At 37.2% G+C, this 18394-nt stretch overlaps 1 protein-coding gene across 1 annotated transcript in view; it reads right to left on the reverse strand.

The window, feature by feature from the left end:
- The window catches only part of vps8 (VPS8 subunit of CORVET complex), a 181120-nt gene that overhangs the window by 33823 nt on the left and 128903 nt on the right, over positions 1-18394 (reverse strand). The window contains exon 40 of the mRNA XM_067441498.1: positions 1998-2078. Coding sequence (XP_067297599.1) covers positions 1998-2078 — 81 coding nt within the window. The remainder of the gene's footprint in view (positions 1-1997; positions 2079-18394) is intronic.

Below are 18394 nucleotides of genomic sequence, written 5' to 3' on the forward strand. Positions count from 1 at the left end.
TAAAGTGGAAGCGAGTACCAGTTCATGTGAGCTCTGCGCTTCAGAACACTAAAGAGCGGTATTTATTGTTTGAATTTCATAATAGAATGGACAGAATTTGAAACTTTGTTTCCTATCAAAAGTAACAAAACTTACTGAGATTTGTTGGATTCGTCAACTGAAAACAGCACAGAATATTAATTCTTGGAATTTAAGAATTTATATTAGTTAATAAAAATGAGAATAGATGAAAATTGAAAAATGTATATTTTTAACTGTGAAATACTACCAGATTTTTAGGAAACTGAATAGGGTAAATTTCCAAACTGTGTAGGAACCCTGTAAGTACATGTATTGCTATTGTATCAGCTTTTATGTGCCTGTCATTTTATCAATAGATACCAACCAAATTTATTGAAATTCCAAAATGCATATTGGACATATCGGCTGCTGTCATAACTTGCAATATTAACAGCATCTCCGAGATGACCGACTATGACCAGCTGCTTTTATTTATTAATTTATGTAACTGATGAGAATAAATTAAATGAAAGGTACACAAGGCATTAAACAAAAAGTAAAATAACAATGGAATTGTGAAACTAAAGAACTTCCGTCTGCTTTTAAAGCGGTAGAACATTAATTAATACAAATTGTATAGGGCAAAAATATATTTGGAAATAATATAATCCCAATTTTTGTGCCAGTAGAAGTTCTCTACACTTGCTATTGGCAGGTGTGGCATAAAGGATTTCATTTTTTTAAGGATGTCACCTTGCATTTAATTTCCAATTATCATTTAACATTAAAACACTGTGAATTTAGCTGCTGCAGCTTGAGCTGTGTGAGCAGTAAGAAAATAACTTGTTATAATTTAACAGAGATAAATGATAAGCTGTCTGAAAACAGCAAGAGTGCAATTAATAGGAGTAACACATTATGATGCACTATGGGTAGCTCTACTGTATGGACATATTTAAGTCAGACTGAGTATCAACACCTCATAAAGCCAGCACGTCCCCCTGACAAAAAAAAGAGAGGTGATATTATGGTACAGTGACGTTATCTGACTGAATCTGAAATAACAGGGTCCTGAATAATTACTTGGAGTTGTTGTTTACAAATGCTGTTGTAGAAATGTGTTATACACAGCAGGCAATGATTCCTTTATTATGTGAGCGCAAGTGTCCAATAACAGGGCAGTTTCTCAGATCAAGTACCGGTAGTATTCAGCTGGCCATCATGATCTTAATATGGTATGATGGGACCTGCTAAGCATAACATGAAATGGCTTCAATTTATGTAAGCCTACTTGATTTTAACCTGTTAAGCTGAATTCCAAATTTTGAAAAAATCCTAAGAAATGCATACTCAGACTAAAACAAATACAGTTTGTGAATCCTTTGCACTAAAAGCATAATTATGGTCTCATTTGAAAGCAGACACCTGGCAGTTTACTGTAAAGTCAAAATGATAATATTTTTTATAATCAAAAAAAGCTATAATAAGCTTCAAAGTTTTGTAAAGTTATTAGACATTTATTTGTATGAAATATCTTTATGAAAATAAAATTGAAGTGGGCCTTGTAGCCATCTAGAAATGTGTGTCAAAATAACATTATAAAATAAATGATTTTTATTAATCAAGAATGCATTGAATTGATTTAGTGATATTTTCACACTGTTACAAAAAGCTGTTCTTTTGAACTGTCTATTTATTAAAGAATCCTATATATATATATATATATATATATATATATATATATATATATATATATATATATATATATATATATGTTTACGTTTATATAAGTGTTTATATAAAACATAACTTGAGTACCAAATCAAGAAATTAAAATTCTGAAGGATCATGTGACGCTGACGACTGTAGTAATGATGGTGAAAATTCAGCTTAGCCATCACAGGAATAAAATAAATTAAAATAGAAAACACTTATTTTGAACTGTAATAAGAAAATGCATCCACAAAAGAAACATTCGATACACACATCGACGTTACCTGTTCGTAGTTGAAGGTCTCTAGCATCCCTAAAATGAGCCCCTGGATTTCAGCCAGCTTGCCTTTCCCATATACAGGATCCTGCAAAAGAGAACACATACAGAGACCAATTAATTTCTTATAGCTTTGATCACACTAGCAGAAACCTGTGTCTGTCTGCAGGTTTCTACATGTGAGAAACGATTTTGAAATCAATTTTAAAAGGCTTAGTCTGCAGTAAACCATCTTAAGCACAAATCAGGGAGTAAACACAGTGTGTGCTGTCAGACTGCATAACTCTCAGATGATGAAGGAGTGCGGCCTTAGTAATATCACACACACTCGCCATCACTAGCTGTTATCACAGGACTGCACACACTTGGGTAATTCTGCCCTCCGTAGGGGTTAAGATTGAAGCAATCACAAAGATCAAGACCTGGAAGACACACACACAAACATAATCTCTCTCTCTCTCTCTCTCTCTCTCACACACACACACACACACACACACACACACACACACACACACACACACACACACACACACACACACACACACACACACACACACACACACACACACACACTCTGAGGGGCAGAAATGTAAATACTGTAAGATCACACAGGTCTTACTCTCTATTTCTTCACATTTTCTCAACATGAAAAAGTAATTTTCCCTCAGACTTATTTGGTATATTCTTTGGGTTACAGCAAGAAACTTTATTGATCTTGATAAGGTACTTTATTCATCCTGTATGGAGAGAATGAGAAACAAAACTTTGTAATGTAAACATAAAACTTTGCAGTAACATTCTACTTTCTCCACACGTAACTGGCCAAGGCCAAAACTGCTCTCCCTCAGGAGAGAGCCTAACTCACACGTGACAAACATCTGGAATATAAAATCCCTGGAGATCAGGTTTCTCCCAAGCCTAAATCAAACATGTGTTCTACTGGAAGAATGAAAACACAACCCAATAAGATATCACTCTTTACTACTCAACACAAAAACTTATGGAGCTACTACTGGCACATGGTACTATGACCCCTTTTTAACTTTATTCTTTATTTTTTGTTTAAATAATGATGCATAGACAGTGCATAAAAAGAAGGCAAATTTACTAAACGTTTAGATTTTTTAATGCTGTAAAGCTAAATGCATTTCATTTGGTTTCATTCATGCAGTCTCTTTAGACACAATTGTCACACCCACTAGTTTATTGAATTTGTCAAGGTATATATAATTACAAAAAGCAATTCTTACCATATTGTCATTTCCACCACATACCAAATGATGTATGAGCATCTCATGGTTGAAATGACAAGGTGGTAAGCTAAAGTAAATGACTTGATTGGAAATTACACAATATTTTCATACATGATTCAATTTTCATTACTCTTCGCAAAAAAAAAAAAAAAAAAATTATATACACGTTATATTTTAAAAGGTATCTTATTCCTGTAATAAAAAATATGATTTTACGCAGCCATTACTCCAGCCTTTATAAACAGCTGTCAGCTTATCTTAATTATAGTAAATTCTTTGCTTTTTTTTATTATTATCGACCATACTTTTGAATGAAAGTATATCAAATTCATGCAAAACCATTTTACCATTTGTTTAGATTATCATTGCTTCTATTATTTTTACTAATTCCTTATCAATTATGTCACGGTCAAAAGTTGACTGAGTTTCACCTCAACACTCAAACATTTTGCATGATGTCACCATATTTGGGGCCTCCTCTCGTGGCTTTCGGACTTTCCAAGATTTTCATTACGCCACTGGGAGCTATAAATGTTCTATGGCATGACTACTGCCTCAGAAAAACACAGAAAAAAGAAGAAGAGGAAAGATGGTATATTTACTAATTTACTAATTACTCCAGTATGTTTGACTTGTCCTTGACTAAACTCTTCAATGGATAATAATCTCACTCCAACTGCAAGTGTTTTATTTAGCCTCCAAAACAACAGCTGTCACTATTCAGACACCATTGTAAACAAAATAAACACTAAATGTCCATGGTCCTCCAAAAATAAATGCAATATTGCTATATGAACTTTTAAAAAGGTTCTCTTATAGAAATGGAATGTCCTCATACACTTCATCCACCCACATATCATAGTGAGTGAGCTATGAAAAAGACTGAAGCTGTTATTAAGAGAGATAATACAGTATACTGTTATAATATTGAGAGAGACTGTCCTGATAAAAACAACAAGACTGACCAGTAACGTAAAAATGTGACTTCTCTTTTCTGACTACTGTAATCCATCTCTCAAGATTTGATTATTTTCTTCTGTAAAGTCATGGAAATGCAATAGTGGATTATTTCATTTGCCACTTGAGCAAAAGGTAATATGAACATAATATTAGCTAGGGTCTCTCTTGTTCCTCTAAAGAAGTTTACCCTGCTATAGTTTACATCTGAATTCCCCCTCCAGAATTGTGAAAAGGCTCTATATAAACAGCAAACGAATGCTGGAAATAGAGTAAATTTTACTGCATTAAGAATTTTGCCTCCCCTCATTGGATTCCTTTGAATCAATGGCAAGAATGATCTCCCTTCAGAATGCCATGATCTGACAGGTGAAACAACATTTAGTCTACGTCCTCATATGCCATTCGTAGAAATAACTTCAGCAGATTATTACTGCAGATAAATATTCCATACATTGGTCATGTCATATTTTATGGTGACCGGTTATCTGGAGCCGTTGTTACTAACGTAGGCTACATTCACACTGAAAGCCTTAGTGCTCAATTCTGATATATTTTTTAGATCCGTCATTTTGTTTGGCAGTTCTCATTATTTTATAAATGTGGCCAATATCAGAATCGCGTGTGAACAGATCCTTGACTGAATCCAGCGAAATAAAGGCAGAATGTAGACATAGTTCAAGGATTAGGTTTTTCCTGAAACCATAGTATAGTTCCAACAAACATTCGCAAAGAGTGTTGCAAAGTTGTGTTGTAGGAACTACAGTTCCTATCTGGGGTTAGAAGTATATATTAGTTACTATGACGTGGACTTAAAGGGTTACTTCAGTGATCTAGCATTAAGCTTTGTATTTAAAATGGGTCATTAATATGAATTAATGTAGAATTGTGAAATTATATATTTTTTTATTTGGTGCCTTCTAGACTGAGAAAAGATAGAAAACGTATTTTTCTCTCATGGGGATGAAAGACAACAATTCCCAGAATGCACTTGCATCGCTGGCCTATGAGGCCACTCCCAAAGCCACCACTACTGGATTACAGGATCACTTTTTCATAAAAATCAGTTCAGAAATCAGAACAGACACTACAATTAAAAACTGAACGTGTCTGTTCAATATAATGTGAGAGAGCTGAGCGAGACTCACAGCACAAATGCAGTAATATCAGTAAATATCAACAGTTGGGGGAGCACGATCATTCAAATATACTCCTGGTTTCTACTGATACAAAGCCATATGCTAAATCGCTGAAGTAACTATTTAATAAAATAAGCAAGCTAACATGCAACGCATTCTATACCTTTCATTTAACATACATATTCAAATTGTATTCGTCTTTTAGTTTTGTCAAGAGAATGAAAGCAGCATTTTGAAGACTGCTCATGTGCCCTAGAACCAAGAGGGAATCCCAGATACAGGAAACAGATTATCTTTTCCAAGCAATCCCATGTCAGTATCATAGGGTTTATAGCTAAAGGCTAATTCGCAACACCTGTCCCTAGAAGGGATTTATGTATTAAGATATTACACCAGAGAAAAACAATACGTTGACATAAGTAACATTGTTAATGAATCAAACATCTGAAAATAAAGCAAAACCAGGGAGAGCAATAAAGCAGATGTCATGCTGAATATTTACAGCATTTATCTGACTTTAAAATCCACATAAATCTAAGCTGTGATTGACTTTACTTCAGTTTTGTGTAAAATTTCCATGTGAAACAGAATAAAGAATAAGACAAAATAGTAGGTGTGGCTTGATTTTGGTGCACTTCAACTAGTCAAACTCATAAGAGAAGGAATGCCAATCAAGAGAGCAAGCAATTATTTTCAGATTTTGACTACAGAATGCAAAGACAAACTATTCTTTTTTCTTCTGTAGATTACTTTTTTCACAGATTAATTCAGTTCACCACAAGATAGTTGATGGAGAAGGTTTAAAATATTTAATTGTAACATATTTATTATACAAAGTAAACAGAGGAACTTAAAAACCCAGCAGTTCAGTTACTGAGCAGTTCAGTCCTCAATCCTTTGCTTCGTCTCCATACCAGCATGATGAATCCGATATTCAAGCAAACAGAACTGGATAAAATATATTAAAATGCCTAATGTTGCAGTCTGAAAATAAACCACACCAAATTGCTTCGCTTGGCCAGAGAACTGGTCCTTTGACTGAGCCTGGTTTCTCCCAAGGCTTTTTCTCTCCATTCAATCACCTAAAGGAGTTTGGGTTCCTTGCCACTGTCGCCTCTGGCTTGCTTAGGGGCATTTCATTAATATTCAACAATATGATTAATATTAATATTCAACAATATTATTGACTGTACTGACACTATTGGATGAGAAGTGAACTAAGCTGGACGATGATATCAGATTTCTGCAGAGCTGCTTTATAGCTGACTTTAACTAATTTAATAATTGATTATCTTTGCAATGGAACTGAATCATCACTGAACTGACTTCAGTTGAACAATGACACTTATTTTTTACAGCTGAATAAAACTATATGCTAAACTATAAACTATACTACACATCATTAAATTCTGCACCACAGAAATTGAGAATTTCTTTAGTAAAATATAGGTCACTGTATGCATTATTTAATCTAAAAAAAAAAAAAAACGACTGTTACGGTGCAGTAAATTATTTTATTTTATACAAAGCAACAAACAGAGCTGCAATGTCACAAACGGGTGTCATGTGTGTCTTTTCACGTGATGGAGAAGCCTTGATGATGCCTTTGCATATATGCTGAATATAATTACTTAGGTTTTAAAATATGTTTTCAGAACTGTGCACTTTTTGTTTATGGGCAGGTTATGGAGTCACAGCACTGAGTGAAGCGCAGAGCAGTGCTCTGAGATTCACAATTTTCCTGCCAAACATGGGTCCAGCTCGAGAACCAGCAATGTTACAGTGGAAACGGCATGACAGAGACCAGTTGATTACACATAAAATGATATATATATATATATATATATATATATATATATATATATATATATATATATATATATATATATATATAATTTTATGTGTAATATATATATATATATATATATATATATATATAAAATTCTAAAACTTTAAAATGTAAGCAATATTGGTATAACATTGTGGCAAGAACGTCAAGGCCAAAGGACCATGAGAACAAGGCGAGGCTGGTGGTGAGTGATAACACCTGCTGGTCTGAGTGGTCTGCTTGCCACAAACATATGCTATATTAAGACATTTACACAAAGCTTACTTTGTGTAATAGCTTACTTTGTTTAAGACAAAGTAAGCTATTGTGTAAACCAGTTGTGTGGAGTATTTAAAAAGGTTTAAAGCAAATAGATTAAAATTACTCATAAATATTGGCTTTTAATTGTTTTTCTCAAATATTTGAGTTACCATAACACATTGTTCTTTTGAAAAACATGGTTCGTTTTTTTAACTTACATTTGCATAATTCATAATGTATATATGCACTCACCTACAGGATTATTAGAAACACCGTCTCATTAATGCAATTATCTAATCAACCACTCACTTGACAGTTGCTTCAATGCATTTAGCGGTGTAGTCCTTGTCAAGACAATCTCCTGAACTCCAAACTGAATGTCAGAATGAGAAAGAAAGGTGATTTAAGTAATTTGGAGCATGGCATGGTCATTGTTGCCAGATGGGTCGGTCTGAGTATTTCATAATCTGCTCAGTTACTGGGATTTTTAAGCACAACCATTTCTAGGGTTTACAAAGAATGGTGTGAAAAGGGAAAAACCTCCAGTATGCGGCAGTCCTGTGGGCTAAAATGCAGCAGAAGACCCCAACAGGAACCACTCATCTCCACTACAAATAGGAAAAAGAGGCTACAATATGCACAAGCTCACCACAGTTGGACAGTTGAAGACTGGAAAAATGTTGCCTGGTCTGATGAGTCTCAATTTCTGTTGAGACATTTAGATTGTAGAGTCAGAATTTGGCGTAAACAGAAAGAGAACATGGATCCATAATGCCTTGTTACCACTGTGCAGGCTGCTGGTGGTGGTGTAATGGTGTGGGGGATTTTTTCTTGGCACACTTAAGGCCCCTTAGTGCCAATTGGGCATTGTATAAATGCCACAGCCGACCTGAGCATTGTTTCTGACCATGTCCATCCCTTTATGACCACCATGTACCCATTCTCTGATGGCTACTTCCAGCAGGATAATGCACCATGTCACAAAGCTCAAATCATTTCAAATTGGTTTCTTGAACATGACAATGAGTTCACTGTACTAAAATGGCCCCCACAGTCACCAGATCTCAACCCAATAGAGCATCTTTGGGAAGTTGTGGAACGGGAGCTTTGTACCCTGGATGTGCATCGCACAAATCTCCATCAACTGCAAGATGCTATCCTATCAATATGGGCCAACATTTCTAAAGAATGCTTTCAGCACCTTGTTGAATCCATGCCAAGTAGAATTAAGGTAGTTCTGAAGGCGAAAGGGGGTCAAACACAGTATTAGTATGGTGTTCCTAATAATCCTTTAGGTGAGTGTAAAAGGTGTCATCACCTGGCTTTTTAATATACTGTTGTCCGAGGTCAACTTATGACGTTCTCACGGTTTTTACATTTAAAAACATCATAATGAATAAGTAAAATTCTACACTTTTTTTGAGGTTCTCTAAAGAAACACTCAACAAAAGCTTTTATGGGCGTGCCGCACTGAATAATTGGAAGTAAATGCCCATGGCTATGACTGGATAACATTTGCATATTTAATGAGCATCTGCTCCCCTGTCAGTTCACGTGAGGGTTTGCTTTGAAAGCAGAATGATTTCTCAACCAGAATGATTCTCTCACAGGACTCGCTAAACATCTTTATCAAACAAACACAATGATTTATCTCTCATCATCCACAGGCGATTGATTGGAATATATATCTTTTATATTACTTTATTACTTTTTTTATTACGTTTTAATTTTTATTAATTTATGTCTTACACATGTGAGCTGGAACTTCATTAAAAATAAAGTTCAACCACTCATTTCTAATATTACAATCCGAAGGAAGCTTATGCAGGGACTGTGTTCTTCCACAACCAGGCACGGCACAATATCTTGCTATCTTCTGCATGTTTATTGTGCGGTAGCGAATTCCGTTTAGTTCTACGAGTCGGTAGGCAGGGCTACAGAATTAGGCATACATATTTATCTGTTGAGGCAGTGTTTCTGCATTCTATGACATCAATGGTCAACATATTCTGAGATATCACATTTGCTGGGCCTGCTGTCAATAAAAGCTTTTCTTTGACTAACAAGGACGTTTTCAGCTCAGAAACTTACAAAATATTCTTATATCATAATGAAATATTATATATCAAAGGCTCAAGGGAAAGTTGATTTCTCAATTCATCACCCCTTTAATTGATTTCACTGTTTTAAAACATACTCAATGTTTTACACTTTTTAAGTGTAAAATGTGTCACCAAATAAAATTGAGTACATAATTTTTTTTAGAGTGTAGTTAACAACTTAAACCAGTCTGGACCATCGGATAACCAGCATTCACCAGACTAGAACACATGCCACACGTGTCCGGTATTGACCCACTCTCTAGTATTTCTGTTGTGGAGTGAAAACAAATTGGAAATCAAATGTACGCCATGAATTACATACTAATGAAAACAATAATACATCAATAAGCAAGCGTTCATGTAACACACAGAGCGTACTGCTGCACGTGCCCAGGTGTAAGTGCACATTCAAGACAACACCTGTTGATTGTAATATATTGATTGCGATCCTCTGTTAGTATAACTTGATAGGGTTCCTTATAACCTTTCCTGTTCCCTGTCAGAAATGCATTTGCATTCCCAACAGCTTACTAACGATTACACACTGTGAGCAAATGCCATCAAATGTCACCATCAGCAGCCGGGCTGAACCAGAGCTGCTCAGATAGATGCTAAGGCAGGGAGATTAATGAATCAACATGGGCCTCAAAAAAGAGACTATCCCTAGATCAAAATGAACATGTTATCTTTATAATAACAAAAACTGTAGTGACAGCAAATATTTAGTCTTAGATTTATGTTCAGTTAATGTGTAAGTTTCTCTGCGATGTACTTTACCGTTCAACAGTTTTGGGTCCGTAAGATTCTTAAGTGTTATTTAAGAAGTATCTTATGCTCACTAAGACTTCATTTATTTGAACTGTTATTCTGTCAGGATCACTATCGTCAAAGATGATGGACAATTAGCATATAATTTGGATTGGCGGTATGGTTCTGTTCTGGGCAAGAACTCCCTGCGTATCCATGCAGCCTAGCATGGATAAGAGCAGGGAGATAAGTGATAAACCCCCCTAGAGTAAACAGAACAAAAGCAAAGATGTATTGCAGATAGAATTAACATCAATATTAAAATGTACCCTAATTCTGGAATTAGGGTACACCAGACTGAACAAATGTAATAATCGATGTTAACAAAGCCATTGAATCTACACTGACCTGACTTCAGCTGAACAATGCCACTATTTTGTTTTAGAGCTGATGTACAGTTGAATCTATTCTTAAAGGAGTACTTCAGCGCTGGGAAGATGTATCTGTATTTAAACTGGGTCATTAATGTTGTAGAAATGTGAAATTATTTTTTCATTTGGTGCTTTCTAGACTGAGAAAAGACAGAAAATGTATTTTTATCTCATGGGGATGAAAGACAACAATTCCCAGAATGCTTCGCTGCTCTACGAGGCCATTCCCAAAGCCACCGCTACTAGATTACTGAATCACTGATAACTTTCCAACCGCAATCGCGTTCATCTTCATAAAATCAGTTCAGTTAAGCCCCTTTCACACTGCGATTCCGGCAAATACACGGATAATGCGACCCGGCATTTGTTCCCGGGCCGCTAGATTTGGTCCATTCACACTGCCAGCGGAATACCGTAATATGTGCGCTTTCACACACAACGCTTAACGGTCCCGGGTCGAGTTGACACGTGACATCCTGATGTGATGTATAATGGCGAGCGATCTCAGCTTCATCGCGGATAGTAAGGAGCTCCGTGGTCTCCACTTGTGTCCAGTTTGCGCACATTTCTGTTTGTTTAATATTAGTTTCTTTTGTATACGAACACTCTCTGCGTTTAAAACACTGACTAGCTCTTCTGGCACTGCAGGGTTGTATTATTGAAAAAACAAGCTCTAGGAGTCGCACGATAACTACGTACACGTTGCGGCATTAGTTTCAGCTTTTGTTCACACAGCGCTCGTCCCGGGTCGAATCCCGCAATATTACTAGGTCCCCGACCCGGGTCGAATTCGGTAATCAATCCCGGGACGTGGTTGCTTTCACACAGAAGGCGACCCGGCAATGTTCCGGGAATATTGCGGGTCCGACGTGCAGTGTGAAAGGGGCTTTAGAGAACAGACACTACAATTAAAAACTGAACATGCGTGTTCAGTATGTGATTTAGCCGCTGAGGGAGTCTCATAACCCAAAACGCTGCAGGAGTCACATTGACAGTCATGGATGAGCTCGTGATGAGAGCTGAGGTAAACGCGATGGCATAGATTCACAGTGCATGTTCAGTCTGCTGCGTTTTCAGGAAATGCCTTTGAAAGCTTAACTTTCATAGGAATTAGTTTGAGAAGTTGAAAGACTTACTTTGCTCTGCTGGCCGTTTAAACATGAATGCCTGAGGCTGCAGCTGCGAGCTGAGTGCTGTGTGATCTCCCATCCCCCATGCGCGAGTTGAAAACATGAGGAAATGGCTCCCTCTGCTGGCTGGTCTTTAGCCTTTGGCCAACAATTTTTTGCGCAAATTGATGATATTTGCATCATGGGAGGAATTTTTCCAGAAATAAAATACATAAATCTCTTGTCTCAGGGGGATATGAGGGGGGAAGCACAATCATTTGAATATACTCCAGGGTTTCTACTGATACAAAGCCATATGCTAATCGCTGAAGTAACCCTTTAATTCATTGTAAATGTGCTTTTTTCTGGTCGAGTTGAAGTGAACTGTGGCGCTAATAGTTTCACGAATAAGCACGTCACATAGCCTTGCACAGTCTGATTCAGGGGGAATCAAAATGCCAAATCCTGACTGACGAAAGGAGGAGCTGGGGATGGAGGAGGGTAATTAGCTCTGGAGAAATGTGATAGCAGCTGATAATACTGAAGGAGCTTGTATATACACATGCCGTGACAGGCATCGTATTCCTAAAGGTAGATGTGATCAGCTGACAGTCAGCTGATGTGAGCTTGAGTAACGTGACCTGCCAGAACTAACGCTATATGCTTCATTACTGGCATATTTTAAATTAAAATGTCTATTTTAATTGATTTTCAAATATTTTTTCAAATAATTTGTTTGCAGGCAGGAAGTCAGAACCAAACCTACAGTATATATATATATATATATATATATATATATATATATATATATATATATATATATATATATATATATATATATATATATATATAAACTTTATTAACTAAATCACGAACATGACGATGTGTGTGTAGGCCTTATCAGCCTGGTCTACTTTGCCTGGTTTAGAGCTAGCCAAAATGAACGCGTCATTCAGCAAGAGAGAGAAAGCAGCTCTTTTAACCTCTCCTTCAAGTGGTCAGTGAGCCAATCATATTCAGGCTTTCGGAAGGGAAAGTTTTAAGGTATTTGACTCAAGCAGATCATTTGCAGATGGGTCTTTTGGGGGATGGGTCCATAGACCCCAGAATGAGTTTAAAAGATTATTTGTTAAATTGGTCTCATTCGCTACAATCAATTGTTGCCTAACATTTTTGTGGAAACCATGACACATTTCCAGGATTATTTGATGAATAGGAACTTCAAAAGAACAGTTTATTTGAAACTAAATCTATATCTGATTAAATGTTGTTTGCATTTTTGCGTCTTTACTTTTGATCAATTTAATGCATCCTTATAATAAGTATACAGTCATTCAACAAAATTGATTTGACTGCACTGAACTTAGCTGGACGATGTTATCACAGATTACTCTGCAGAGATGCTTTGAAGCCAAACTGAACTAATTTAATAATCAATGTTTACAACAGAATTGAATCTACACTGAATTGACTTCAGCTGAACAATGACAGTATTTTCCTTAAGAGCTGATGTACAGCTGAATCTTTTCTTGTAAATATCATTGTAAATATATTTACAACTATTTTACAACTGTATTGAAGATAACTGTGGCGCCAATAGTCTCACGAACGAGCACGTCACATAACCATGCAGAGAATACTAATGGATAAAGTAAGAGTTTTCATTAAACAATGCATTCATCTAGCCAGGTTAAAACCAGACCATTCTCAGTAGTAATAGTTATGGTCTGGCAAACCTTCATAGACAAATCATTTACAAAGGGGCATTACTAACGGATACTAACGGAATCATTATTAACTAAATAAACTATTCACAGCCTTTTCTCAATACTTTGTTGGAGCACCTTTGGCACCAATTACAGCCTCAAGTCTTTTTGAGTATGATGCTAGCTTGGCACACCTATTTTTAGGCAGTTTATTCCATTCTTTTTTGCAGGAACTCTCAAGTGTCATGAGGTTGGATGGGGAGCGTCGGTGCACAGCCATTTTCAAAACTCACCAGAGATGTTAAATTGGGTTCAAATCTGGGTACTGGCTGGGCCAATCAAGGACATTCACAGAGTTATCCCGTAGACACTTCTTTGTCATCTTGATTAGGGTCATTGCCCTGTTGAAAAATTAACCTCCAGAGCGCTCTGGAGCAGGTTTCCATCAAGGATGTCTTTGTACATTTCTGCATTATACTTTCCCTCGATCCTGACTAGTCTCCCAGTTCCTGCCACTGAAAAACATCCCCACAACATGATGCTGCCACCACCATTTTTCGCTGTAGGGATGGTATTGGCCAGTGCCTGGTTTCTTCCAGACATGACGCTTGCCATTCAGGCCAAAGAGTTCCATCTTCGTTTCATCAGACCAGACTATTTTATTTCTCATGATCTAAGAGTCCTTCAGGTGCCTTTTAGCAAACTCCAAGTGGGCTGTCATGTGCCTTTTGGTTGTACTTCTGGAAGGTTCTCCTCTCTCCACAGAGAAATGCTGGAAATCTGTCAAAGTGTTCATCGGGTTCTTGGTCACCTCCCTGACTAAAGCCCTACTCCTCCGATCACTCAGTTTGGCCAGGCGGGCAGGGAAGAGTCCTGGTGGTTCCAAACTTCTTCTATTATTGGATGATGGAGGCCACTGGGCTCATTGGGACCTTCAATGCTGCAGAAATTTTTCTGTACCCTTTCCCAGATCTGTGCCTCGTGTGTGCCTTTCCAAATCATGTCCAATCACTTGAATTTACCACAGGAGGACTCCAATCAAGTTGTAGTTCATCTCAAGCACGATCAGTGGAAACAGGATACAGTTTAGCTCAATTCTGAGTGTCATGGCAAATGGTGTGAATACTTACTTGTGATTTTTTCGTTTTTATTTTTAATAAATTTGCAAAAATTTCAAACAAACTTCTTTCACATTATCATTATGGGGTATTGTTTGTAGAATTTTGAGGAAAATAATGAATGTAATACATTTTCGAAAAAGGCTACAACATAATTTAATGGAAAAAGTCACCCGCAGTAATTACTTTCCAGATGGACTTTAAGTATATATATTATTTTCTGCACAACAATAATTAAAATACCATCCCCATACCACAATAAATACAGTTCTTGAAGTCTTTGCTCTGCAAGCCTAAGTGTGTTTTCATTTGAAAAAGTAGACACTTAGTAACCATTTGATGTTTTCATCAAGTCAGAATTAATTGTCATAAAGAAAAAAATATATATATTCTTAAATATATTCTGAAGTTATTAGACATTTATGAATGAAATGTATGAAATGTCTTTATGGACAAAAATATGAAATTACCCCTGCTGCAGTCTAAAAATGCACTGCTACTAAAGCTACAGGCCTGACCATGTTCTATTTCAAACATGAAGATGATTAATAATTATATTCCGGAGAATTTTCATAATGGACATAATGGAAACACAAATGCAAATGCATGATTTGTAATTGCGTTTGGATTTTCTTTTTCATGCATGTAATAATGTCTGCCAAATTTAAAATGGAAACGCAAAGTCCATTTGTAATTGCATTTCCAATGTCTTATGGACCCTATATGACTCTGCCATTTTGGGATAGCAATAGAAAATCGCCCATTTGCTATTTCTCTTCTTCTGCATCCTGCCTCAACCCTCACAAAATTCAAATGGAATTTAAATCCACTGTGCACATGCATTTCCACTGCCTAACACAGTCAACTGTCAATCAGTTGAGGGTGGGGTTTATTTATGTAGTCGGAAAGTATACCTGTAGCTCTCCTACTCTCTTTAGTTATGTTAGCCCCAACAACACAGCTACTTTAAGAGTCAGCATTTTCTCTGAAGCCGACTCCAAAGTCGGGGCTTCTATGTAGGCTCCAAGGGCCAATGCTAGGTCCCAGGAGGGTAGGAATGGGCATTTTTTAAAAATAGTGGAAACAAATATTTGAGCTCATCAAAAAGTTTTCAAAAGAACTTTTTAATCATTATATTTGTATCACCATTTTTTATCAAGCTTATTATGATTAGGCAATATACACATTAAATCTTAAGGTTTTGTTTTTGTTTTAAAAAAAATGTGTCTAAACAAAACATATACTGGAAAAAACGCATTTCTAACAGCACTTGTGTTTTCTGTTCTTAAACTGGTCTCCCTCTGTGAAACTTAAAAGGATGCATATGTCTTGAGATTATTTTGCTATTAGACAAGTTCTAATGTTTGTACAGCTGCTTTTTCCTGTAGTCGTGATTGCAGCGACAGACAGCTGTCTTTCCTAATTTGACAGGTGTTTGGATTTCATGTTTCATTTAGTTATAACTGTGAGTTTTAGTTTGCTTGTAAGGGTTTTAACATGAATTCACTGAATTTATGGCCAGCAAAGCAACATATAGCAAACTTCGAACAATATTTTTTTTCTCTGAATAAAAGATATTCGACTATTTGTGCACACCCCTACAGGAAGGATATCGCAAATGCTAGCTCGGGCACCTTGCATGAACTCAGACACCAAGGGATGTCTTCAAACCGGGGTTCTGTCTAAAAGTGAATGGCAAGTGGAGATAGCGGACCTCTATACCATGTTACAAACAGTTGCAATTTTAGGGCATAAAACTTTCTAGTAAAAGGAGCTCAAGCATTGAGAATTGTTTATTTGACATTAGCTGAAAAGACCAGAAACCTATGTGGTGGTACCCCTCAGGGATGATATATTGTCTCCCTCACTTGAGAGAAGAGATAAATGGAATGGACTAAATGGACTGCATTTATATAGCGCTTTTATCCAAAGCACTTTACATTTTTGCCTCACATTCACCCATTCATACACCGATGGCGGTGTCAGCCATGTAAGGCGCCATCCAGCTCGTCGGGAGCAGCTGGGGTTAGGTGTCTTGCTCATGGACACTTCGACACATGGTCAGGTGGAACCGGGGATTGAACCACCAACCTTCTGGTTTGCAGACAACCTACATGAACCACTGAGCCACTGCCTCTCCAGATCGCAATCTCTAATGGGAGGCTGTCCAGTTCAGTCCACAAACCACACTCAAGTCGGCCAGAAGGAAGCCACTAAAAGAAGGTGATCCCGATCCTCACACGAAGGCAGCTTAACTAAATTAAAGGGGGGGGGGGGGGGGGTAATGCTGTTTCATTCATACTGATCAAGATTTGGATTCTCATCCTAAACATAGTCAAAGTTTCAAATACTAATGTTGGACATTTGATAGAGTATTTCTGTGTCAAAAATACTCCTTCCGGTTTCTCACAAGTTTTCGGAGAGTTTTTTTTCGAGTATGGGTCGACTTGACGTTAATAGAACGGAAGGTCCTTGTATGGGCCGTACGGGCTCTTCTCCCGGTAGGGTGCGTGCGCGCGTGACTAGAGCGAGAGAGAGGAAATGCACGCCGTAAACAGTCTCTCAGGTGCAGATCCAGTCCTCCGTGAAGACTTATGTCGCGCGCCACGCTCCACTTTATTCCTATATGTGACGTCGAGCGACTTCAACGCGTCAGCACAGCATTCCGGGAAGGCAGCGCTGCATTTGAACCGATTTGAACGCAGAAATGACGGGAAGCTTCACAACATCGTTTCAGTCGCGTCTCAAAGTGGATTTCCACACCACTGCTGTCACAGGACTTCACCAAATCATACTAAAGAAGTGTGTTTTTGACGGAGCGGTCCCAGCGATAAAGGTTCTGTCCTGCTTTGGAAGCAGCTGGTGAGTAAAATGGCTTCAAATGTCTCTGCTATTGGCTACCTTCGCATGAGTAAACATCAGTAAACGACACGATCACGTGCTTCGTCATTCAAATGCGCTAACGGTTACTCCATTGCTGTTCTCTGTTGTATAACGTTACACTAGTCTGACGTGCAAAACCGTTTTGCTTGCTACCTCTAAGGTCTAGTCACATACAATAGTCCATAAACCGAATCATGTCCTCATAAACTGCACACAAAGGCCACTATATACAGTACATACCACAGAGACGGACGTCCTGATGTTGCTGTTTTTCCTGTTCAATTTATTTCTGCCTCAGATTTGATTCTGGATCATATCTGTATTAGCTGAAATAGCCATGGGTTTATCCACGCTTGAGGACTACACCGCTTTGTTAGCGATCGTCATTCTTTAGTTCCGCCCACACGATGCGCCTCCAGGCGCTCGTTTTTTTCCGGAAAGACTCGGTACAGCCCATATTTCTTTTATAAATATAATAAAACTAAAGACTTTTCGGAGATATGAAGGATGCAATACTACTCTATAGGTACTCAAGATTGACATGAGATTGACTGAAACTGAGTGTTTCACCCCCCCTTTAATTAAACAAGAATTATTTGTTAATTATGGTGGAAAATAAATGAAGAACTTGGGTAACACTTTAGTAAGGGGAACACATATTCACTATTAACTACGACTTTTGCCTCAATAAACTCCTAATTTACTGCTTATTAATAGTTAGAAAGGTAGTTTTTGTAGCATTTAAGTTTAGGTAATGGGTACACTGTAAAAAAAAAAGGTATGTTTTTGTTGGTTTAACTTAAAAAAGTAAGTAAACTGGTTGCCTTAAAATGTTGAGTTTATTCAAATTAAAAATTGGAGTTGATACAA

The sequence above is a fragment of the Pseudorasbora parva genome, chromosome 4 (genome assembly GCF_024679245.1).
Source record: "Pseudorasbora parva isolate DD20220531a chromosome 4, ASM2467924v1, whole genome shotgun sequence".
NCBI classification, from domain to species: Eukaryota; Metazoa; Chordata; class Actinopteri; order Cypriniformes; family Gobionidae; genus Pseudorasbora; species Pseudorasbora parva.